Source organism: Ceratotherium simum, chromosome 4 (genome assembly GCF_057802395.1).
Source record: "Ceratotherium simum simum isolate JZ-2026a chromosome 4, ASM5780239v1, whole genome shotgun sequence".
NCBI classification, from domain to species: Eukaryota; Metazoa; Chordata; class Mammalia; order Perissodactyla; family Rhinocerotidae; genus Ceratotherium; species Ceratotherium simum.
In genome coordinates this window covers 57,235,964-57,261,320 of record NC_141903.1, presented here as the reverse complement: position 1 = coordinate 57,261,320, position 25,357 = coordinate 57,235,964, and the positions used below count along the sequence as shown (strand labels likewise).

At 41.1% G+C, this 25,357-nt stretch overlaps 1 protein-coding gene across 4 annotated transcripts in view; it reads right to left on the bottom strand.

Annotated features, from left to right (window-relative positions):
* The window catches only part of TRIM36 (tripartite motif containing 36), a 40,823-nt gene extending 16,515 nt beyond the window's left edge, over positions 1-24,308 (bottom strand). Inside the window, exons 1-5 of one of the 4 annotated variants that reach the window (XM_014796680.2) lie at positions 24,152-24,308; positions 12,569-12,803; positions 4,669-4,689; positions 3,569-3,894; positions 1,226-1,372 (exon numbers count right to left, since the gene is read on the bottom strand). In XM_014796680.2, the coding sequence (XP_014652166.2) occupies positions 1,226-1,372; positions 3,569-3,894; positions 4,669-4,689; positions 12,569-12,803; positions 24,152-24,214 (792 nt within the window). In that variant the 5' untranslated portion in view covers positions 24,215-24,308. Of the gene's footprint in view, positions 1-1,225; positions 1,373-3,568; positions 3,895-4,668; positions 4,690-12,568; positions 12,804-14,863; positions 15,120-24,151 lie in introns of those variants that run through there. The other 3 variants (XM_014796689.2, XM_004420300.2, XM_004420301.3) reach the window with 3 other exon arrangements.
* Positions 24,309-25,357: the final 1,049 nt, after the last annotated feature.

The window sequence follows — 25,357 nt, the reverse complement described above, 5'->3', positions numbered from 1 at the left end:
GGCTAAGATTAGTCCCAGAACTAAATGCCACTCTGTCCTGCCTAATGAAGCTCAAAAAGCAAGACCCAAAAGGAACAAACCGTTTCCAAGTAACTTAATCATACACCAGAAGAAAATTCAAGAACATTTGTAGAGATACAAAAATATCCAGTGCCCAACAAGGTAAAATTTACGATACCTGGCAGCCAACCGAGAAACGCCAGGCACGCAAAGGAGGAAGGGAATACAAATCATAATGAGAAGAAAAATCAGTCAAAACTGACCTAGTAATGACACAGACGACGGAATTAGTAAACAAGGACAATAAATTATACCTGTAACTCACATGTTCAATGGAGAAGACTGAGCATGACAGACAAAATATAAAACTGTATGTATACATGCAAATTACATATAGGCCAAAAAATACATATACATATTGCTAAAAATAGAAAGGAAACAAAAATTAAAATGGGTGGTAGATTTATGGAAGAATTAATTCCTTTTTAAAAAGGAAAAAAGAATGAAATAAGAAAACAGCATCATACCACTGCCTACTTGGCTGCAGATTATCAATCAAATTTGAAAGTTTAAAAAGGGCCACATACAATCATGCACTGCATAACGATGTTTCAGTCAATGACAGACCAAATATATGACAGAGGTCCCATAAGATTAGTACCATATAGCCTAGGTGCACGGTAGGCTATACCATCTAGGTTTGTGTAAGTACACTCTATGATGTTCACACAACGATGAAATTGCCTAATGACCCATTTCTCAGAACGTATCCCTGTCATTAAGCGACGCATGACTGTATAAGGTTAACAGACAGGATGTAACTCAGTTTTAGCTGGTACCCACCAGAATAAACAAAAATGTTTATACTAATTCTATAGGCACGCATCAAGAATCAAGTGTCTTAAAATAGCTACTGCCCTTCGAAGTGTGTCATTCTCAAATACACACTCAGTATCATGGGCATTGGGCTCAACAAAGTGTCCTTCGTCCCTCCCTCGGTCCTCAGAGTTCAGAACTAGCACATCCCTATGACAAGGAGCTGCCTGGTCAGAAGTACTAACAACCTCATATTAGTAGATCACTAAGTAACACTTTAGATTGTTAACTCACTTCAGTAAAACAGACCACAAAACATGCCATGATTTCAAAAAAAAAAAAAAGTTAAAGGTATAAAGTAAAATAAAGTTATAAAGAATCAAAATTTTGTTCCAAAAATAAGTCCCACCTTTAAGGTTTTGTAGGCACTGCTCATAGTGGTTACACGGTGATTGGAATGATTACCACCCAACTTACAGAGATGACAAACTGGCCTCCTACATAATTCACAGTACATGTTTATTCTCTCCGTTTCATGTTCTGGGCACATTAAAATCTATTGAGTAAAGAATAAAAGTGTGATTAAGGGTCTTCATAGCTTAGATGGCACTCAAAAGGTTTCAAGTAATGGGATAAAGTCCCAAAACGCAAAGATTTGCTTTATAAAATCACTAAATAAAGCCATTTAAATGAATGAAAGTGTAAAAAGAAATAAGTGTTTGGTATATCATATGAAAATTCTCTACACTAGAATTACTGTTTTTCAATTTGAAGGTTCAAACGGTCAATAAAATACGTAGATGTTGTTATTTCCCCTAAACTTGGTGATAAGGTGAAAATTTCATCCTATCAGACTTAAGTGAAACGCTTAACCAAGCTAGAAAGGCCCTCTGGCCACACTGACTAGGCAACTCCTCATGATCGTGATCAATGTTTTTATAAGGTACCGTAACAAATAACTTATGAGAACTGTGGTCTCGTTATCTTTACAGGAAATCTGTTACTAAGAGAGTCTTGGAACACTTTATAAGCTTCCAGATGTGTTTGATGTTACATATTAATTGCAGACACATTGACCAAGTTTAGAACTGTTTTTCTGATTTAAGTTTCTACCTTTTTATTTACTCTGCAAACTACCATCATCGGTACATTTGAAATTTTACATAAAATAACTGCTTTTGTTTGGAAGAAAGGGAGGATTCCTTTAAGCTAGTGTATAATGAAATCAGAAAGTTGTCCATGATGCCAAGAGATTAGATTTTAAGTAACTATAACTGGTCTGATAACTTAGAGACATTAAAAAATTTTTTTCAGTATAAAAAGTCCTGATACAAATGTGCAGGCATAGGAGAAAAACAACTGGAAAAGATTTCAAATTTTTAAGTATTTTCAAGTTCCTACATCCTCCAAGTCATTAAATTAAAAATAAAATATAAAGTTCGCCTTTCTGCAAGGAATGATCACAAGAACTCAAAGTTATAGGCAAATATTCTACAGGATAAACGGACACCTTTTTAGAATTTTCTATAGTAAATAACACTAACGACCTGACGGAAAAAAATTTTTCTCAATATACCCATTCATGTGCCTTTGGTTCTCTCTTACCAATCTTATACTTGTAAATAGAACAAGACTGCAATTTATACTCAAAATTTTTCAGTTTCATGAAATTCTTAGCTCATAAAAACTCAAGCCCAATATAATTCATTTAATAATCATAGGTTCTCTCATGATGGAATAGTATTAATCAATTTAATTAATCTTTTAAAAGAAACATTAAAACACCAGATTGAAGTCATAAATTTTTAAAAATCTATGACCTTGAGCATTTAAAATGAGATAAGGAACATAACAGAAGATTAAAAACTATTTGATAAATCTATTGCCACACTGACAGTTTGAGAAAAGAGTCATTCAAAACATGGAAGCAGCGACTGTTTCTGGTTGAATATGCCACTCCTACACTGTTTAATATGAGTAAGAAATGCTCAGCTCATAGTTTCAAAGTAACTTTTGGGATTCTTTTCTCCCATTTTTCTATTACAAATTAAAGGTTTTATGCTCAAGAATGCAAACAGATTTTCAAACTCACACGTTATTAGGTTGTAAGAAATAAGAACTTTAAAGAATCAATTACAGTTTTTTTAATCTATATAAATCAGAAAGCAGTGTAAGTGAAGATATCCAAAAATCATTCTGCTTTTCAGTCATGTAGCAGAACAAACAACAATATATGAAGTTCTTTTGAATGTTATTATAGAAATTACCTAGAATATTTAAGACATGCAAATTCCACTTCAGACATTATATAACCACTATATCACATGCTTCAAACTATTAGGCTGTAATTACTCTTATTTATTCATAGTACTTAGCTAACTAAAAAGGTCTGGAAAATGTTTCCCAATTAAATCTTTTAGACAATTATGGGTTTATCACATTAAAGCATAAAAGCTTTTTAACAACTTCAATCTTAGAGAGTACATCTGAGATAACCTTTCTTACTCCGAGTTATCATTATGAACATTCATGTACTGTGTGGTCTTAGGCTGTACTGTGATAGAGTTAACCATAATATTGCCTTCTAAGCTGTGAGGATGTTTAGCAACATACTAAATAACCTCAACTACTAGGCCTTAATTTCTTGTACTAGCTCTTCAAGTTAAGAAAGTTCCTTTCTTACTGCCAAGTTCTAGATTTGTAATAATTTATCTTGTAATATTAATATTCTAACAATAAAAACTTCACTTACCTTGGGTCTAAAATTAGTGGTTGGGCCCACATACTCATGCTGAGCTTTTACAGTACCCCAAGGATGATAAATTTTGAAGCATTCGTTGCAGTAGCTTGCACTACAGTCCAGGCAACTTTTTGTGGATTCTTGAGGTGGTGGTTTACAAAGGTCACACATAATGGCTGTGGCTGCCCTGGCTGCCTGCCGGTATCTTTCAACAATAGTTTCCAAAGTGAAATTTCGAAACAGACCATTGATTCCTCGTTCTCCAAGATCCACATCATGCTCACAGCCAGGGCAAGGAAAAGTAGTTGTCCTAGGGGTCAATGAATTGCGCTTCCAGCCTGTGTAATTAGTAAGTCCTTCTTTAGTTAAATCAGTAGGAAAATGAATAGAATGAAGAAAAAAGGAGTCACGTTTTGGAAAGATACATATCTACAAACATTTTCCCAAAATATAATACTCAAAGTGGCTCCATGCGAATCAATTTATATTCTGAAAATGTTTTTTTAAAAACTGTTTTTCCTTGCATACAAAAGACAAGCCCAAGTTACTAGTTATTAAACCAAAGAGGAAAAATATTCTATAGAAAATCTCATATAAAAACCATATTAAATCAAACAGATATATGGACAAAACAGGTAATACAATACTACACAGGGTCAGGATCTTTTGAAATTATATAATTAGCATTTATAGTTATTTTTATATATCATATCCAAACGAATCTGGCTTCCACTTAAATGAACACAACCTTGGCTGACTGATAGGAAATGAGTTCATACATAAAAGAGCAGAAGTCCTTAAGTCAAGGTCCATGAATAGGCTCCACAGAGATCCAAATAGTTTTGCAAACTATTTGAAATTATATGCAAAATTTTGCATCTATGTACCCATGCATATTTTCTGGTTAAGAAATCATAGCTTTTGTCAGATTCTCAAAGGAATATGTGAGCACAGAAGTGTTAAGAACCACTGCAATAGAGGGTTTCCCACTGTAGTATTGTTTTATTCGGGAAAATTCAGTAGGCAAATCATTGGTTAATTGAGTGCAATTTACAAGACAGTGAAAAGCTCATTCATAGACCTAGAATCTAGTGACTTTAAAAGGGACCAACCATTTAGTATCTTCTTATGACCTGAAAAAAAGAGAATCATTAAGATTACTTAAATTCAGTAAGCCAAGAGTTACCCAAAAAGTATAAAAAATAATTTTACAATATATACATAATACAATGAATGACCCTAAACATCACACTTCTGTTCGGTATTATCCAGATTTTAACAAATCAAGAAACCAAGGCATGACAGTCCTTATCCACAGGTTTACAAGAATCTGGGGCTGTCCATTTAACACAGGTGCGTACACACCATATTCCCTCCTCTCATGAATCTGTTCTTAGAGTTTGTAGTCTTGGCTGACCACAAAATAACTCCCTAAATATAAACACAAACTTCTTAACCTACAGCCTTCTTTCATACTACTATTTATCCAGTACCAAAAATGAACGGTTAAACTTAGCATACCACATTTACAAAAGGTCTTTAAACAGCCATATTAATAGTGCCTTGGCACATTACTATCACCACTGAAAAGGTTGTCTTAAAAGATGTCTGGCACGATACACTACAGGTAAAATTAGCAATCAGCCCACGATATTATTCATTTGAAGTGAATTACAGCCTGCTAAATGGCATTGGGCCCCAGAAGCTACATATGCTGCAAACATGCAGAATATTTTTAATATTTTCATTTAAAGATATTTTTAACCTTTACATTTTTAAACATACAAAAATGCATACCAAAAAAAACTGCCCCATAAAAATCTGAAAATCCAGAATACAACATATTCTTGTAATAATTCTAAAAACATGCAAACTACAGTCCAAGATGTTTCACACCACAGCAGGCATATAATGAAACAAACGGCAGAGCTAGTTTCAAAACACATGCCAAAGAAAATCTCATTTAGTGAGAAAACAAGCCAAATAACTCTGGAAGTGATATAGTGCAGTGGTCAAGTTTAAATAAATGGAAATTCACATTTAATTGCATGCTTCCACTCATGAACTAGGTGCTAAAAATTAAAATGGATAACTAATCTCAACAGTCAATGTTTTTAAAAAGTGGGTTATTATTGGCTTTATGAATTGAAGGTTGTGATCAATTAAGCAACAAGAAAAAACAAAATTAAATCATGACAACAAAATCATGCTTTAACATGTACACTGGTGACACCCAGATTTTTGGCCTTCATGTTCAGAAATTTCAAAAAAGATGCTTTGTCCCTTTTCTGTAAACCTCGTTTAACTTATTTTTATAATAAAAATCAAGGTGTAAAGCATCACATTGAACTTCTTAAATCAGACAAAATATTCAATCAATATATCTTGACTATTTTTCTAAACAGATCTAAAAGCTCTAAACTTTTTTTATGAATGCTAAAAACTTATATTTTATTTCATCTGTCTTATACTTCTACCATTGTTTTCATAAAAGCAAACAACAGAATATATGTTCAGGGCACTAAAGAAAACAGGACAGATTTAAGGACATTCTGGGAAAGAAATCTAACAAAAAAAATCAAGACAGTGGAACTAAGAATAAAATGTACTAGAGTCAACTTTCTTCTCTTTATAGCTGTGCTGTCTAATACAGTAACCATCAGCCAAATGTGGTTAAATTTAATTAAAATTACATTATAAATTCAGTTCCCTGGTTGCACTAGCCACATTTTAAATTCTCAAGAGCCACATGTGGCTAGTGGCTACCATACTGCCCGGTGCAGGGTCAGACATTTCCATGATCACAGAAAGTTCCATTGAATAATACTGCTCAATAGCATGACATAATGAGAAAGAAAAGTAATGATGGCTGAGAAAGGTAAGGAAGCAATGGAAGCCAAGCAGTGCAATTTCTTACGTCAAACTGCATTCCTGGGGCCAATAACATATGCAAATTATTTGAATACTGTCACCTTGCAGAATTAATTCTTTTCCCCACACACCTTTACTTTGAAGACAGATTAAACAAGCACAAATCATGACACAATTTTAAAATGAAGACTCCAAAAAATCTTCAAATTGGTTTATAGTAAATCTCCACAGAGGTCAGCTTTCAGTCATATGTTTTACCATTTAAATATCAAAGAGAAAATAAAGTATTTCAAACCAGAGAGTAAATTCATAACTAACAGGTCCAAAACCTCTGTCAGCTGCATCCTCTCCCACATTCCGGCTACAACTTCCGCACTGTTACCACCTGGCCAGTAGTGGGCTACCTCTCCCCATGCTCAACATTCATGCTGCGTTTCCTGGTGTTCAGCAATGGGCTGACGTCTACTGCCACCTTAATGTTTCTCTTAGCATGTTCTGACCATCTGATACCTACCAGCTTACATTTACACTTTGAGTATTATTATCATTTTCAACCTGCAAAACCTTTTTCTTAAATACTGTCCTAATCAAAAAAGGGTAATAAGCAACTAACTTTTTTTTAAGCAAACTGCTCCTACCTTTCCTTCTAATTATTAAATTTCAACACTTAAAATTCTCAAGGACTCAGTAAAGCCTATAAGAGAAAGGATTACATGTGGCTTCTTGAAGTGGCTAGATTTTAAAATTGAGGCATGCAGATGAAGGTAAGGAAGACAGAAAAGGGATAACATTTCAGGTGTTTATTTTCTTCAATAAAATATAAGGTATCACCAGCATTCCACAAAAAAGTAGCTAATTTTACTTTAAAGGTCAACTGGAGTAAAAAAAATTTTATAATCATCTTTCAAATCAAATATTTCAGAAAGCCTAAAAAAAGCAGTGTACGTTATCTACCCACAAATGGGTAAGACCTCAATGTTAAAACTCAAACACTTTGAAACATTAACAAAAAAAGACACCATATGCATAAAACAAGCAAAGATTATGTTATGAACTACGAAAATTATCATAACCTTTAAACAAATTTTTAAATATAGGAGAAAGTACCAGCTCGTTTAACCACCCCAAGGTATCCAATACAGCTGTTAACACAAGTTTTGTTCCATTAAGTAAATGTAAAGGATTTTTAAGGTAACTTACATTAAAAAAGCTAACAATAAGGGTATGTCGTTTTCTTCAAAAATATCTTGTCATGTATATTGACAAAATGCCCGCTCTAAAAATCAGTGCTCCCTTTAAAAACATCAGAATTTGCTTGGAAATTTAGTCCTGTTGACCTTTAAGTCATCTCAGCCCAATTCGTTCACTTTCTACAAAATTTTGCAGACTTGACCACTGATATTTAAAAACCTTATCTATACAAGGTTATTTAATTTAAATCTAACACTATACTGCCTGCGGCCACACAAGCAATAAAGCATTTTCTACCTCTCCACCCCAAAGATCTCCGTTGTGAAGCTGTGAACAACGAACAGAAACCTGGATTTAGAATTTAATTTCAAAGAGAAGATTCACAACTTGTTAACAAAAGATAAAGCAGTAACTGTGTCCTGCACATAACACAATTATTGAATTAACAGCAAAAGAATGTGTTTTTCCTGGTACGCCTGGTATTTATGAAGCCATCACTGTAACACATTCATCAGCTCATCTCAGAGTTCAGAATTACTCACTGTTGGTGCAGCACTCACGAGACCTACACTGTATCTTATAGATTTGTATCTTTAAACAATCATATTTCTAACTGTTGAAAATACAAAGTAAAATCAAGCATCTTTTGTTTGATTTTGTACTATGTAAATCAACATTGTAAATAAACATCACTAAAACTGACTACATCTTTCTGACAAAAGGAAATACAAAATGAGGGGAAAGTTTGCAAATATATGACCAAAAATGTACAGTAATACAGCTCTTTTATTTTTCTATAATTTAATATGCTATTGTGTTATACACACAAACCTTACTCCTTTTAAGGCACCCTCTTATTCTAAAAATCCATCAAATGTCCATGCATTAATATCCAAAAGGAATAGTGAGCCACATGTCATTTTAAGTTTTCCAGTAGCCAGATTAAAAAAAAAAGTTATTTAATTATTAAATTTATTTAATTTTTAAATTTAAGTTTTAATTTTAAATTAATTTTAATAATACATGTTATTTATCCCAATATATTCAAAATACTATCACTTCAAAATATAATCAATATAAAAATTATTGAAGAGAGATTTCATATTCTTTTTTTCATTCTCAGTATTTGAAATCCAGTGTGTATTTTACACTTACAGCACATCTCAATTCAGGCTAGCGCATTTCAAGTGCTCAACAGCCACTTGTGACTAGCGGCTACTGGACTGGAGAGTCCATGTCTAATTAATCCCTTATTAAAACAAGGGCAAGACTAATTTTTAGAATTCTAGTCCTCCCACCCCAACTGCTCAGAATAGGTTTACTGGTTTCCTTCTCAAGTATGTCTAAATGTTGAAAAATTAAAAAAGAAACCTTCCAGAAAAAAAGAGAATACTACCTATGAATTTATCTTTGAATCTACCCTAAGAAAAATTATAGGCAAATGCCTAATAAATGGTGGGTAAGTAACATTATATTTGTAATACAATAACTTCTACTAGTTTAAAACTAGGGATCATGAGGAGAGCAATCCTAAAATTTGCATTCATTTGATAACAACCTCCAGGAATGATTACTATACTTGGAGCCTTCTCATCCTCGGGTGCTCTATATGTATTTGTTAACTTGCTCTGTATGTTGTTCTTGATGAAGGACTGTGTTCTAATTATTGTATCTCTTATGACATAGCTTTGTATACTGCTAGGCCATATGCTTCTTAAAAAAAGGAGGGATGGATCTTAACTAACTCTTTACTCTTCAGTATTTAGCCATGTCTAGTAACTAGCAGGTAACTTCAATATCCGTTGAATGAATGAATGCAAATGGTACTCAATAAGGCATTGAACGTCAGGCAGGGCTGGAGAAGATAGAGCAGTTGACGTAATAACCGCTTGACCTACCACCCAAGGCAGAAATCCCCTCTACAGTATTTGCAAACAGTGGTCACCGATCCATTGTTAAAAAACAAAGACTCCAAACAAAGACGGGCCAAGAGCTGGATGGGTCAGAGTCAAAGATGTGTTTTGGTTGCCCAGCCCTCTGTTGAGCCAGCATGGTCTTTTTAAACAATTTGAATTAACTGCCAACATTTAAAAAACAGGTTTCACAACAAAACCACCATCAGGTTTTGTGGGGGAAAAAAACAGTAAATCTGACAATGTGTCACCCCCAAACCCATATGATAATTCCCTAGTGCCAAGTGGGGCTACTGCCCCATTAGACAAGGCATCCATTCTAGTCTCCACAGGCCCAAACCACACCTTACTGTCTCCAACAGAGAAGGCCTAGAGTCACTTGGCTGCTGACACGAGGGCTGCTGGTTTTCTTATAGCAGTTGAGTTCATGTGAAAACGAAATATTTATTGTCTCTATACGAAAGAAGTAAAATGAAAGAGGGCCCTGTATTTATTATGCCTGGGGCCTGCTTTATTAATACCTATTTGGCCCCTACAGCATCTAAATTTGACCCCTAATCTAAACGCTTCTAGTGACAGGGATCTGCCAAAATCAGGAAGCCCATTGCATTTTGGACAGCCTTAGGTGTCTGTTTTCTAAGTTGAAATCTGCCTTCCTATTTCATCTACCCATTGAGCTGGACCCTTTGCTGTGACGATTCTCAGTGTACTATTCTCTTCCACAAGACAGCCATCGTGTTCTGCAGTCATCCCTTCTCCAAGTTCAATATTCTTATTTCCTGTAATTGTTCTCTCCCACTCAGGACAGAATTCAATTTAATAGGGCTCTTCCTAAAGAGGCAGGAGGAACATCTCAGTAATTCTACTTCTGATCTAGACACTGCAAAGTATGGTGGGATGGATCTCTTGTTCTGGAAAACACGCCATTACTACTGAATATAAGCCATATGGCAGGCCTTGTACAAATCTTGTAGCAGAGATTTGTCCTTCAACATCCACTCAACAAATATTTATTACATGTCTACTGAGTACTGTGCTAGGTGAGTACCTGAAAACGATGAAACTATATTTCATCTGGGTAACTATATTTCATCTATACTTCATTCATCCTTCATATGAATCACATATAAAAACTAATCAAATCTAGGGGCCGGCCTGGTCGCACAAGCGGTCGCACTCCACTGCGGTGGCTCGGGTTCTCCAGTTCGGATCCCAGGCGCGCACCGGCGCACTGCTTGGCAAGCCACGCTGTGGTGGCATCCTATATAAAGTGGAGGAAGATGGGCATGGATGTTAGACCACGGTCAGTCTTCCTCAGCAAAAAGAGGAGGATTGGCAGATGTTAGCTCAGGGCCAATCTTCCTCACACACACACACACAAAACTAATCAAATCTTTAGAGCCCATATAAAATACAGAATTTCAGAAAATACGTATGTTAGCTCAATCTAATTATAAGTAGAAATACTAGTACATAACTAAAATTCCTTTTAACAGTCTGTGCTAAATATTAATATATAAAAAGTGAATTTTCCTTTGTCAATCAAGCAAGGATCCCTAATCAGCCAATGAGGATCTACCAATACAATATCAAGTTTTATCTGATAGGATGATTTTGAGCTATTACTGTCTTCCCTCCCTCCTCGGTGCACCAGTTTCCTGGCAGGGAGGGAGACATGACAGTGATGACTTCACAATGAGCATAACCCTCTCCGCCCTTACACTCCCTACACTCCCAGTTACCTAATGCTCCTTTTTTTGTACATATGTATAATTTTTATGTGTGCAAAATATCTTCCAAGTAATTAGTAATTACCATTCAAAGAAAAATATATGTTTTTAAAATGGCATAATACTACTCTTAGAACAAACCTACTCTCATCCACTCTCTGATGGAGCACAAAGACATACACATTGCTCAAGGAGACTCCACGTCACAGTGTGAACCAAAAATATGACATTCTCTAAAATGCAAATAAGGAAAGAGAGATTCTTTTCTAATAAGAAAAGTTTTTTTACAAGATTAAAAAGTTACTCCTATACTGCAAGAGGGAGAAATGGACAGAGTGGACAAAAGGATTAAACTTAAAACCTCAAAGCCCAAATTGGGTGGAGTTGAAGCCCTGAAGTCTGGTGCTTATGGCCACTCGAGTGTTCTCCTCCACACAACAGAGGAAGGAGGTGCCTACCATGACTCTGCCTCCCCTGGGTCCTCGCTGCTTTAGACCTTAATTACCCAGTGGCCCTGTTCCCAGGGATTTCAAATTAATTTTGATCTACATTAATTCTGCAATGGATGTCCACAAGAAAGAAAGTAACGCTATCCCAACAGGAAACAATTTAAACACTGGCTATAAATAGAAGTACAATGATGTACACCTGAAATTTTTACAATGTTATAAACCAATGTTACTGCAATAAACAAAAAATTAAAAAAAAATAAATAAATAAATAAACACTGGCTATATAACAAAGGTACAGTATATGTGCTGTTTATCTCATTGGATCTATTTCTATCTTTACTACAGGATTGCACTACATGTAGTTGATATTCAAAATCCTTATTTTACAAAATAGATTAAAAATGGCTGAAGAAAATAAAATCCTCAGGTGGTATAGAATGATACCAAATAATTCCTTGAAAAAAATCTTTTAGGACTAGTCATTATGTAATCTCATCCTTTAATTCTGCATATTTACTGACATACTACCACACATAGACAGTATGGTACTAGTAAGTAGTTTAGTAGTTCATTATTTCATCTCTCATATAAAGGACATCACATAGTGAGAACACTCCCTACAATACAGACTCAGTTAATAAGGGGGTTAACACAAAGTTGCTGTTCAATATCCAACGTTAAGTGCATACCAAAAGACGATAAGAGTTCATTTTGACATTTTAAAGGGGGGAAGGGTTCGTTATAACTACAGTTTTAATTTATTCACCTGGAAAGATTAACTCTCAAAATGACAAAAATAATTTCCCTTCCACATTTATCACCAAAACTCCCCCAGCCCAAAGTTCTACCACATACCTGGTCTGCTAATTCTGTCAATTTTATCCACGCTAGGCGAGGGGAACCGCAGCCGAGGACTGCCCTGATTAGAGCTGTCTGATCCCACGTCATTGAACGAATCATCAACTGTCAGTAAGAGTTCTTTTACACATTTATGACAGATACTGTGCTGACAAGGAAGAATCAGCGGGTGGGTAAACAGCTCCTTGCATGCTGGGCAAATGAGCTCTCTTTCAATATTCCTGATGGTAACCTTAAATAGAGAAAAAGAAATCAGAATCAAAGGCTCTTAGTGGGTAAATAAATTAACATGCCTATACCTCTTGTATAAGTACATGTGCTTACCTTTCCAAAAAGAATTAAGAAACAGTTTTTTTTTAATCTAAAGCTCCTGTGGGCTATGAAATTCTATACTATCAACCCCCATCAACATCCATAGCCTAGAACTGAAGGGACATCAGACGGTAAAAACTGAAGTAGGAGAAAAATTAGCATAAAATATTAGGGGACCGTAATATTTCATCAACTATGAAGTTATTAAATGATCATTAATTCATTTATTTAAAACTTCAGTGAAATCCTAAAAGCAGATTACTTCAATAAAAACTAAGAATATAGCATTAAGAATATGACTGTCTTCCTATTTCGCACATTAATGCTGTGACTGGTAAATAAGAAGAGCTGGTAAAAATTGGATTAGCCAACTTATTCATGGAACCCTACTTGAAATCCATTTACAAGGTGAATAACCAGCAATTTTCTACCCTAAATGTGACCATTTTTCATAAGCCACAACTGTAACGTAGGTAAAATGCTTGAGTTCTCATGCTGCAGATCAAAGCCGTTACCTGAAAAGCACTTTATGAATACTGAAAGGGTACAGAGGATTAGCAGGCACCATTCTAAGGGCTCTCAATACTATAGGTTTGCGTTATTTTCAATGAAAAACATCTAGACTCTTATCACAGCTAAAAAGGTTTGATGACCTTATGCTAGTTTTCCCATCCTTTCCCTATGTAGCTTTTCCTTCATGTACCCCAAACTTCAGGTGCTACGAATCTATATTCAGCATCCCTGAAATTTTAATGATAATCCAGTTTTAAAGTACTCATAACCTTGTACAACCATTTCAACTACTGGAAATAGAAATTAAAGTTGGATTAATTCACTTATTTTAATTAAATAAAAATGTATGCTATTCTATTCCCCCTAAAGTGACAGACACAAAGTGCTTTAATAATCCCTGACAAGAGCACTACAGCCAACAGGCTTTATCATTGTCAATGGGTCTTTGCAGTGTTTCTTGCTGCATCACTCAACAAATATTTAACAAAAGCCCATATCATGTCACAATTTTAAATTTGGAAGATAGCCACACCTCACAATTCACATCAAAGAATATAGAATATTCACATCCTATCCTATTTCACAAAGGATTTGACACCTAATTCAAAGGAAAATATTGTCCTGAATGTCCAAAATAGGTTCTCACACCGCATTTTATGGGAGATTTATCTCCCACTGCAAAATCTAAAATCATTTCCATTTTTCTTGTGCAGAAGGCAGTACATAAGCTTTTAATCACAAGGGATATAAAGTAATTCTTACCCAAAAGGAAAATTAAGTGCTCATTTTATATTCACTGAGGGGAAACAATCTGATTAAGAGAAATGTGATGTGGTGGCTCCCACAATTAAGCTGTTTCAAAATAAATGAGGTTCGACGGGAAACTAACAAGTTCGAAAGAACTGCATATCCCATTCCTTCAAACAAAAACACTTGTACCCTGACAGCTGCCAGCGCAAGCCGGCCTCCCTCCAGCAGGCAAGGCCGCGGAGGAGCCTCTGCTCGCTGCGACGGGGGGCCATCCCCGGCCGGCGGGGACCTGAGCGGGACTCGAGCGCGGCCCCACGCGGCTCCCAGACAATGGACACGCGCGGAGCACGCGCCGCGGGCCGCGACCGCCACCCGACGCCCTAAAGCAAATTAATTTTACAGCCTGAACCCCATTAAAGAGCCCCGCCCGGCGTCCCCGAGGTGCTCAGGTGGGCGGTCACCGCACCCGAGCGGCGCCCTCTTCTGGGCCCAGGGGACCCCGAGTCCGACCCTCCGAGGGGGAGAAAGAGGGCGCCCCGGGTTGCGGAACCCGGCCCGGGGCGGGGAAGGCGAAGAGGAAACGGGGCCACCACACGCCCGCCCTCGCTTCTCCGGAGGAGAGGCTCCCGCCGGCTCAGGGCGGAGGGAAGAGAGAAGCCCAGGGGCCCCGGCGCGCCGCCATCGAGGCGTCAGGCGGCCGCCCTTCTCCCCGCTCACCAGCGAGTCTGAACCATCACCCTCCATGGCAGCCTTCTACCAGGTGTCATCAACGGCAGGGTCCGAACTGGCAGACGGGCGGCGCCGGGCAGGGTCTGGTGGGCGGGTCCCTGCGGCGGCCGTGGAGCCTGGGTTCGGAGCTGGAGGGCGAGCTGGTCAGCTGGAGCCGGCCAGCAGACCGACGCGGCGAGGGGCAGGCCGGGGCGGGCGCAAGCACAGGCGGGGAGAGCCGAGCTCTGCTCCCTGCGACGGCCCCCGAACGCCGCCCCGCTGCCGGCTGCGGCGGCGCCTCCGGCAGACTGCGCCTGGGCGGGCGGCGGCGCCGAGACCAGGAGGGGGCGCCGAGCAGGGGCGGGGCCAGCGCGGGGCGGCACCGTCGCCCGGGCAACAGCGCCCACCGCACAAAGGAGGAGGGGCTGCGGGGGGCCCGGCGACCCGGCAACTGAGCAGCTGGGCGGGGGTGTGGCGCGCCGTGGGGTCCCCGCCCCCTCCGCCCCTCACCCCAAGCCGGGCCGCCGCCGTCGCCCCCTGCCGGGTTAGGACGCCTCGGAGGGGCGGAAGTGAGGGCCGGGAGGGGGCGGCGGAGGCCGGGGCGGGGCCCGGTAGAGCCGTCCGGCTGTGGCAGCAGGCTGCAGCCCTGGCCCCTGGCCCGGCGCATCCCATCTGCCCTTCATTTTGCTTGCCCTGCGCTTTGGCACAGCGTGGTGCAAGGCATCACTGATAAGCCCCATTGCCTGACTCTGGACGGGGCGGTGAGGGCGAGGGCGGGCCCGAGCCGCCTTCCCAGGGCGGTCGCACTGAGCACTGCAGAGCCGCGCGCTAGGCAGACCAGGGTGAGACCCCGCCCACCCCAGCCCTCTTGGGGCCGGGGGTTTCCCTAGTGGGTCCCTGTCCCCGCCCTGCTCTTCCTCCTGCTCTTCTCGCCCAATTCGTTGGGGGAACTTCACATTCCCTTACTGGTCACCAACCACTCACATTCTGCTTTCTGCTTCTGCTTTTACACACCAGGGCGCGGCGCTGTCACGCACGACACGTTCTTGCCAAGTGGCGCGGGGTACGCCCCCTTTCCCAGGTGCTGGCCAGGAATTGAATTCAAGAGACGGCGACAAGAGAGCGCCCCCCCCCTCCCCCGGCAGCCGCTCTGCGGTTTCCCCCCGGGGCTGGAAGGCGCGGGGAAATCCGCACAGCTGCTCCTGGGCTGCTCTGGGTGCCCGTCGAGTGCTGCGGCGCGCGCTCGCCAGTTCTGTGGCTAGCAGCGTAAAATTCACCTGCCACGGCTCAAGCGCGTTTCCTGTCTTGTTTTCAAGGCAAAGGGAAAACAAAACTAATCTGGGACTGTTGAGCTGTATTAGTAGATCCCGCCGCTGCCTTCCCGGCTGGCTAAATAATTCCATGCTCACGTACAGACTGAGAAAACAGGCGCTCTGAACAGCTGGTGAAGGGACCACAGAGCTGTAGCGCGATATTCTGTTTAGGTTTTGAAATGCTTGCCACTTTTATTTCCTATTTGGGAAAAGTCTCTCGCTGTGGAAAGTTCCGCCGTGTTCCCACAGCACTGTCAGCAGTGGTAGCCTCTTCTCCAACCAGGCAATTAAATGACGGGGTAGCAATGTAGAATTAAGAACAGCAAGGGACCATAGCAACTGTCTTCAATGGAATACCCTCAATTTACAGATGAGGTGCAGAGAGGATGAACACCTTGCCAAGTGACCGGACTATTCTGATCTGGATTAATGCCCGTTCCGTGGCCCCACGTACTGGCGTTGAGGCAGCTTCCCATAGCTTCTGAAGCGTCCTAATCAGGAGGGAAATGAGGACAATAACAAACGCCTGCGTAATTTAGTTACCTATATCATGTACTACGCCATGTTTCCATATAAATTTTAAAAGGCTCAACCATTAAAAAGGCACTATAAGTCAGTTTCTGTTTTTTAATACTGGTCTTTGGGTTAAATAATTCCCCTCCGGCTGTAATCTCACGTGAGTACACTTAAATAGTGCTTTGGTCCAACACTAACTAGGTAGTCAAAGAGTAAAACAGATTAGAAGGCTTCATTAACATGAACTAAAGATAAAACTTGTATAGACAATATTTGGCTGAAAATAAATTTGAAAGCCTTTCTATTATGCAAATCAAACTTCAATAAGATTCTCATAGTTCAAAAATCATGTTAATACACTTGGCAAGAATGTGGGTAAGTAGGCACTTTTTTGTGACACTGTCGATTGGTACAGTTTATGTGAAGGGAAATTCTGCAAATCCTATTAAAAATTTTAAATGCTTATACCTTTGACTAAGCAATTCCACTTCTAAGGATTTTCCTACTGAAAGACTTGCATGTGTGCACAAAAACATGTGTACAAAGATCTACTGAGACTTTATTTATAGAAACTAAATATCTCTCATCTATAATGTACGGCCATACCATGGAATACTATGCAGCTGTTAAAATGAATGTACTGATGAGAAAGGATTTCTAAAATAAAGTGTTCAAGTACAAAACCATATGGACTCTGTATGTTGCTACCTTGGCAAAAAAGATGAGAGGCATATATGCTTATATAGGCAAATAAGTAAATAAAAATAAGTCTGAAATAGAGCACAAAAAATGGTAACAGTATTGTGGAGAAGTAAGGGGAGGGAGTCAGGTGTGAAAGACACTTTTCACTCACACTGTATTGTATTGTTTGCACTTTATAATATGTGCATGTTTTACTTCTAGAAACTTTTTAATGTAATTTAATCCACAAACTTTTGAATCTATATTTATTTAAAGTATTAACCTATAAACTTTTAAAGGCAAAAAGGGGGGAGGGGGAATATTGGTAAGAAGATAGCAAACATGAAAACCACCATTCTAAACCATGGCTCTCCCACTTCCCTAGGCATTTCTAACCCCCTTGGCTGCCATGCTTTGGGTCAACCGGTCAATTTCTCTCAACACCAATAAGTCCCAACCTCCCAGTTATCAAGGATATTCCCAATTCCTCAAGTTAAAATCCTGTGGGGTTTTTTTTTTTTTTTTAAATCCTCCTCTCTCCATCCCCCTGTACCTCTGGTCAGCCTTCAAATCCCCTTGTTTCTTCTTCTCAGATAATGTCCCTTCTCATCCTCACAGCTAATTCCCCTGCCCACCCTGGGCCTCCTCTCCCCATGCCTGGATTAAAATAGCAGCCTATCAATTAGGTATTTACCGATGACTTTCCATGGGTGTGTCGCAGTCCTTATAGCTCCATTTGCACAGGGGCAGAATAGCTACAGTCCTGGACCACAAGCAGCTTAGTGTAGGAATACAACAGGAAGGGATATATGTGCATGTGAATGTACTTTAATGTTTCTGTGATGGGGGCAGGGGTTACAGCAGGGATGGTAAACTTGCAATAACACAGAATGAGTCTAGTATAGTATGGAGGCCCTGGAATACCACGCTTCTTTTCCGTAGGCATTGGGAAGCTTTTGAAGGCTTTTAAGTGGGAAATTTGTTTTGTTTTTTAAATCACTATTCCCCCAATTTGCATTGCATATGCTATCCCTCAGTGCCTACTGCTCCCAGTTCGAAGTATCCTAGCACCTCCTTTTCCAATAGTTTCTTTTAAAATACGGGTCAAAATTCAACACAAGGAAGCCTATTCCACACCTGTCACCCCCAAGTCCACAGACCTTCAGTCCTCTTACCTACATTATGATAACTTATCTTACACTTGTTGGGGTTGCTTAATTGCTTAATTAATATCACAGAGGCAGAAGCTGCCTCGCCTCTATCTACTTCATGAAGTCCAAAAGGTCAGGGAAGGATGTTATAAATTTTCTCCTACTTCACCTGCCAACAACCGCCACTCCCCAAACACACACACAATTCAGGTTTGGTAGGCCCAATAAATGAGGCTCAATAAATGTTCACTACCTGATATTTAGAATATAAACCTGTTACCCTTTAGGCTACACACTACCCACTAAACTGGCCTGTTCTCTTTCCATACTGACTCCTAATACCCAACAAGAGATTAAATTCCTGGCCGAGTCAGGTCCTAATGACTATGGTGCATGTTTCAGTCAGTGCTACGAGGCACCAGTGGCTCTTAGTCTGTTTGGTCTGAGATCAAACACCCAGGGTACCATTCTGTTAGTATCTCCTGAACAAGAAGTGGCAACAAGGTGATATGGCCACATACTTGTAAATCTTGCCCCCTGTTGGGAACCCCCAGCCATTGAACCACTTGGGTACAAAATTAAGAGAGCCCCTGGACATAGGGGAAATAAGGAAGATGGAAATGAAGTAAATCACAGGGTTTCACAGTAGATTGGCACACGCACTTTCTATGCTGTTGGGTATCAGGAGGTTACAGATGAAGGGACAATGAATGGCATTTATCAATTATTGACCCAAGCCTCTGCCAGGCCAAGCTAATACGTCATAAAGTGTTTCTATGGGAATGACCTCAGGGGAGCCGAGTCCAGTGGGCCAGGAAGTTCAGGTTTCCGTTACCTAGCCAAATCCTACTCATCTTTCAAGCGCAGATCTAGAGCCTCCTTCCTCATTAGTCCAGTTTTCATTGATCAGCTCCCCTTACTTTGAACTCCTTTAGCACTCAGAGTCTTACCACTCAATTTAACACGATTACATACTCTCATTTCATACACTAATGTTTAATGTTCTGTAAGCCTTACCTTCCCATCCATTTAAGCTTTTGTTTGTTTGTTTTAAGAGAAAATCCAGTAGGCATTTATCTACTAAGTGGTAGCACCAGACCAACAATTTGAAATTTGATGAGAGGAACACATTGCTGCTCTGGCAGACATTTTTCCATTAATGGCAGGAGTGTACTGGTGGGCACAAAGGTCTCTTAGCCAACTTGAGGTGAACAATATTGGTAATATTTAGAGGTTGTTAGCAGGTCCCCTTTGACCGCATCTTATTATTCCTACACTTAGGGTTGCTAGGTTTAGTAAATAAAAACCCAGGACACCCTGTTAAATTTGAATTTCAGATACATAATGAAATTTTTTTAGTACAAGTACATCCCAAATATTGAACGGGACATACTTATACCAAAAAAATTGTTGTTTATCTGAAATTCAAATTTAATTCTACACACTGTATTTTATCTGGCAACTCTACATCCACTTGTTAGTGATCACAGTTTAGATATAAGGTGTCTCAAGACCCAAGCCTGTTGTCACAGGAGCTAGATGTCACAGCTTTCACTTATTAAGGACCTACTATGTTCCAATAACAGTATTAGGAATTTGCATAAAATATTCATGTAATCATTGCAATAACCCTGTGAAATAGGTATGATTTCTTCAGAGGTAACAACACAAACTCGCACCACCTCCACCCAGAGGTGAAGTACTACCCTCAAGGTCACATGGCTCGATACCAAGAGCCAGGATTCAAACCTGGGTCTCCCTCCAACATCCCTATTGCATGGCCCACAGGTAAGTATAAAACAGGTAATTTACAATTTCATAAAAAATATGATTTAAACATTCTTTGACAAAGTAGTTTAAAAGATACTTTTTTTCAAATTATCTTTTGAACAGTGTAGTAAAAACAGAGGAAAATTATAATGATATTTATGAAATCAGCTGTTTTCAAATGATATTGCCAAATTCTAAATCTTCTCTTTGCCTTCCCTACCCCCATAACATGCACATTTTACCCAATCCCAAGATATAAAAAAATATTTTAAAGAATACTTTGCAGTGGACACAACCTTGGTATTATCACCCAGTTTAGATTTCAGTTGTGTGAGCAACTATCTATTGAGCCTTCTGAAACAGATCATTTGGTGGTATTTTAGTTTTGGTCCCAGGAGATGTTTAAGACTTTACATTAGTCCAGATTTGAGGATTTTCTAAACCTAATTCTTGCAAAGTATAAGTATCTTCTTGTTTAACAGTAAACTTTGTGTTTATAAAAGTTCTTGAATTTTTTGTGTCTCAAAGATGTTCAAAGCTAAAAGTGAGTTATTACTCACCAAATAATGGAATCATTGTCTGTTTCTCTATCAAAATCAAATGTACACTTTCCAAAGCCTCTTTCATTTTCCTCAAACTGTTATACTCCTTGGAAGTGCCTGAACAGAAACTATTGAACTACGGCAAATAAAAATCACTTTCTGGCTATTTATATATAAATGTAAATATGTTAAATACTCTAAATATAAAGAGGTATACTAAATTTAAATTCTAAATTCTTCAATGTTCCTTGTCATCAGATCTTCATGATATGATGCTAAAGCCAGGTTACAGTAACCTGAAGGTTACTGTAAATATTCAATAAGAACACAATTACCTTTCCTTCTTGTTCCCGACACAGACGTTGATGAAAAGAAGTTAATCTTGTTAATGCGCTGTTTTCTTGTTTAACCTGAGGGGTGACTCAGGGTCACAAGGATTTATGAGCTTGTTTTGCAGAAGAAAAAGAATGCCTTCAAGGAAGTTATGATCACCAGATAACCAGCCCCAGCTGCCACTGACACCCTGAAGTCAGATTGCCCAGGAGCTTATCCGGAGTGAAAGAAACACGCTTACCCTTTTGTTTCTCCAAAACTCCTCCTGCTAAGCCCCTTAGCTCTAAAAGACCCCCTGCTTTCTTCCCTTGTTAAGGTGGATTTGAGAAAACCTATCGTCTTCCCTACTTATTTTGGCCAACTTGAATAAACCTTTCTCCATCTCCAGGCACTGAAGTCTCAGTGATTGGCTTACCGTGCATCAGGCACGTGAATTTGAGATTAAGAGGTTTGGTATCAATTCCAGAAGAGTGTGTGATGGTGTGAAGAGAAAAGGTGTACGAAGATGATAAAAAAATGAACAAGGCAAATCTTTCTAGAGACCAAAATAGTTTGAAAAGACTGCTTTGAGTAGTCCTAGATATTGACCACAGATTTGGAAAGCTCTCTTTTAGTCCAAAGAGATGAGTTAAAAAAGAAACAAACAAAAAGCAGCTTTCAGGAATGGTGCAAATTTCTCCGATAGTGAAATGTAAGGGAGTCCATTTATATTGATTTTTAAACGTCTTGAGATTAATCATAGATATTAACTATATTTATAGGGTATTGTTTGATGAGCAGAAAGACCACAATGGTAGAGATCACTGTGTGCTTTAAATATTAAAGTGATCATCACAATAGAGTAAAAGAAGCTGATCAAGTTTGTCATGCAGGTTTTAGGTTACCCTAAGATGAAAGGCTCACCTCCCACATTCAGAGAACACACAATAAGCTAATTTAATTTGAAATAGACACACAACAAACTGCTGCCCCTGGGGAAGGCAGTGGACTAGAGGTGGAAGTGAAGTTCCACTTTTTACTCTGTAAAACTTTCTGAAAAGTTTGACTATTTTGCAACAAATGTATTAATTTTGTGAAATTTTGAAACCATCAGAGAAAAGTGAAAGAAATGATGATGATGGTCAACCCACTAGTCTCAACTTTGAAGGAAGACAAGGGAAGGGGGCAGGAAGATTAGGGCCTCTGCTATCCTTGAACCCCATGAAATTGGTGTAATTAGACCAGTTTCGCATTATTCCTTACATTACAAACCTGAACTACAAGTGGAACCTAACTCCTCAAAGGAAAATAAAGCAAGTCAATCTCAACGGTCTGCAACTCCATGGCTAATACTCACAGAGGTCAAAGCCTGTATCACACACACAGGGAGGGTTTTAAATGGGGGGGGGGGGGCGTGAGGAAAGTGGGAAGGGAATGAACTCGAATTGAAATGGTTAGGAGGCTACTCCTGACTACCCCACCACCACCAAAAAAGGGCAGAGGGAGGAACCCTCCTAGCTCTTACTCTGAGAGCCTGCTTTCCAACCTGAGGTTTCCTAGGGACACCTGCTCCTCTAACTCGAGAAGTCAGCTGAGAACTCATGTGTTTGCTGCAGGCCCATTGCTGAAGCCTAGTCAGAGTGAGGCAGAGAAACTCAGTGGATGAAGCCAGAAGGATCAGGATGGAGCCCCGGATAGGAAGAAAAAAATGGAACGAAGGTCCTCCATTTGTACTTCTAGTCCCGGGCTGTAAACGGTAGGGGTTTTCCGAAGCACAGCACCCACCTTCGAAATGTTAATAAGTATGTATTCTATTTCGGATGAGTGTATTCCGTGTTTGCACAACAGGAGAGAGAATTCAGGGAGGCGCAGGGTTCGCCTGGGACGCTTCAGTCTGGGAGTGAGTTAAACCGGCCCCCCAGCCCGGAAGCAGCAGGACTGTCTGGCCTGAAGCTAAAACCACTCGGTACTGTATATCCGCGCAGTCGGGGTGAGTGAGGTATGAGACTGAAGTTTGAGGAGCTCACACCAGGGCTGCAGAATCATCCTTCTCCTTTCTGACGAGCGCGCGCAGGGAGTCCTTTTTTCCTCTGTGCCATCACCTCTTCTCGAAACTCCAGGTGCAGAGGGCAAATGCAGTTGCCGTATCTCCTTTCTCGCCGCCTGCGAATCCCGGCGGACCGTGCACCGCGCAGCCTTCGCATTTCCCGACACCTCCCGCCTGCAAGCCACTTAGGGGCCTCTCCGGGCACTTCCTCGGATGCCGCGCGGAGGCCAGCCTCTCCCCAAGGCTTCCCGCCCGGGCGCGGCGCCACCCGGCCCGGCCGAGGGCGTGGTCGCGAGGCGCCACCGACAGCGCCAACCTGGGTTTTGAAAGGGCTCAGGGACAGGTGCCGGGCTGAAATCCGCCTCCTTAGCATCTCCCCTCCCCACCAAGAGAAGGTGTTTGAAATGTTTCGGGCCTGGGGCAGCGTCTTAAGGACCTAGAAAGAGGGCTGAAAACGCCAAGGCAGGGTGGTCGGAAGTCCTTCTTCTATTTACCGGCCAACACGGTCCGACTGCGCGCTGAACCCGATCGCGCCCTCCGAACCTATTCACCCGCTGCTCGGACCCTCCCTCCGCGCTCCGCGCCTGGACAGGCGAGGTCACCCCCTCGAAGTCACCACGGTTGGGCAGCCCTGGGTGCGTCGAGGAGCGCCCCCCTCGGCCAACGCCCGGCCCTCCTCCCCATCTTCGCTTGCTGCGCTCTCGCGCCTCGCCGGCTCAGGAGCCCCCGCCGTGGCCCAGCTGGCCAAGTCCCCCTTGGCTCATTTCAGAGATGCCGCGCAATAAAGAAAAGGGCGGCTACTTTGCATTCTGCAGCTGCCGGGAGGCCCGGGCCGAGAGCGAGGACCCGGGACTCCAGCCCCGCCCTCCCCGGGCGCTGGAAGGGACCGGGACGCGCACAGCTCCAGGCCAGGTAGAGCCTGCGGTGGGGGTCCAGGGCGCGGCACCGCGCGCCCCAGCACTTACCTTGCCTCTGGCTAGCAATTCCATGATGTAGCCAAATTCACTTATCTCCCCCGACTCAGACATGGTTACGACCCTTCACAAACTCTGGAGGACCGAGGCGGGTGCATCGAATTTGTTCTTTTTTTTTCTCCTTTTCTGTTTCTAGTCTGTTTTTTCTTTTCTTTCTTTCTTTTTTTTTTTTTTTTTTTTGCCAAGCGCCCTGCCAGTATGCTGTTAACGAGGAAAAGTAAGAAAGCGGGGATAAAAGCAAAACGCGGGGCTGGGTGGGATGAAGGCCATAGGGAGCTCCCGGGCAGCCGCGTCCGGTGTACTTAGCCGGGAGAAGCGGTCGGGGCAGAGCGAGGTAACGGAACAAACGAGGGCGGCGGCGGCCGTGAAATCCTCTCCAGGCGGAGCCGGGCGCGGAGGCCCCGCCTCCTCGGGGGTCGCGGCCCTCGCCTGCCGCCTGGGTCGGAAGGCAGCAGAGACAAACACCGACACAAAAGCCGGTCTGCCCCTGGCGGGGCGCGGACCCAGCCCCGACACCCCCGGGCTGGTTAAAGCGGTCCCTTCTCCGATGCCGGGGAAGGCGGCCGTGCGGAGCTCTCCGCGCGAGGACCAGGAAGGATCCGCAGCACACTGTCTGGAGGTGCGAGGGCAGAGAGAATGAATGCAGAGGAGGCACAACAAAGGATCTGGCTGCCAGCGCCGGAAAAAAAATAAGTGAGGGCCCAGGAAATGGCAACGCCGCATCTCAAGCCAGCCTTCCTGAAACCCAATAGGTAACAAAGACCAAGCCCAGCGCTTCTGAGATGAGAACAAATACGAGGATTGTATTTTAAACGCTCTAAGAGTGTAAGGTCGATTGTATCTCTATATCCTCTTGATACTCAACTTTCCTTTAATTTAAAAAAAAAAAAAAAAAAAGGCATTCCTGCAAGCAAAGTCCCGGACAAACACTCTCACCCTTAGTTATGACTGACTCACTTTTCCAATTCGTTTCGTTGATTGAGTTAGACATTCAGTGCATGTTTCTCACATTTTGTACTTCTTTTTAAAATAGCAGCTCCCCAGGAGGCTGCCGCTGAAATGGCCTCTCAGTTTTCTCCCTCCTTCATTCATACCTGACAATCTTCCCTTCTCTTCGAAAAAAAACTTGGCTGAACAAAGTCAGTCCTAATCTATTGCTCGCTCTAGGTAGCCTCTTATCTTTCTTGAAAAGGAGGA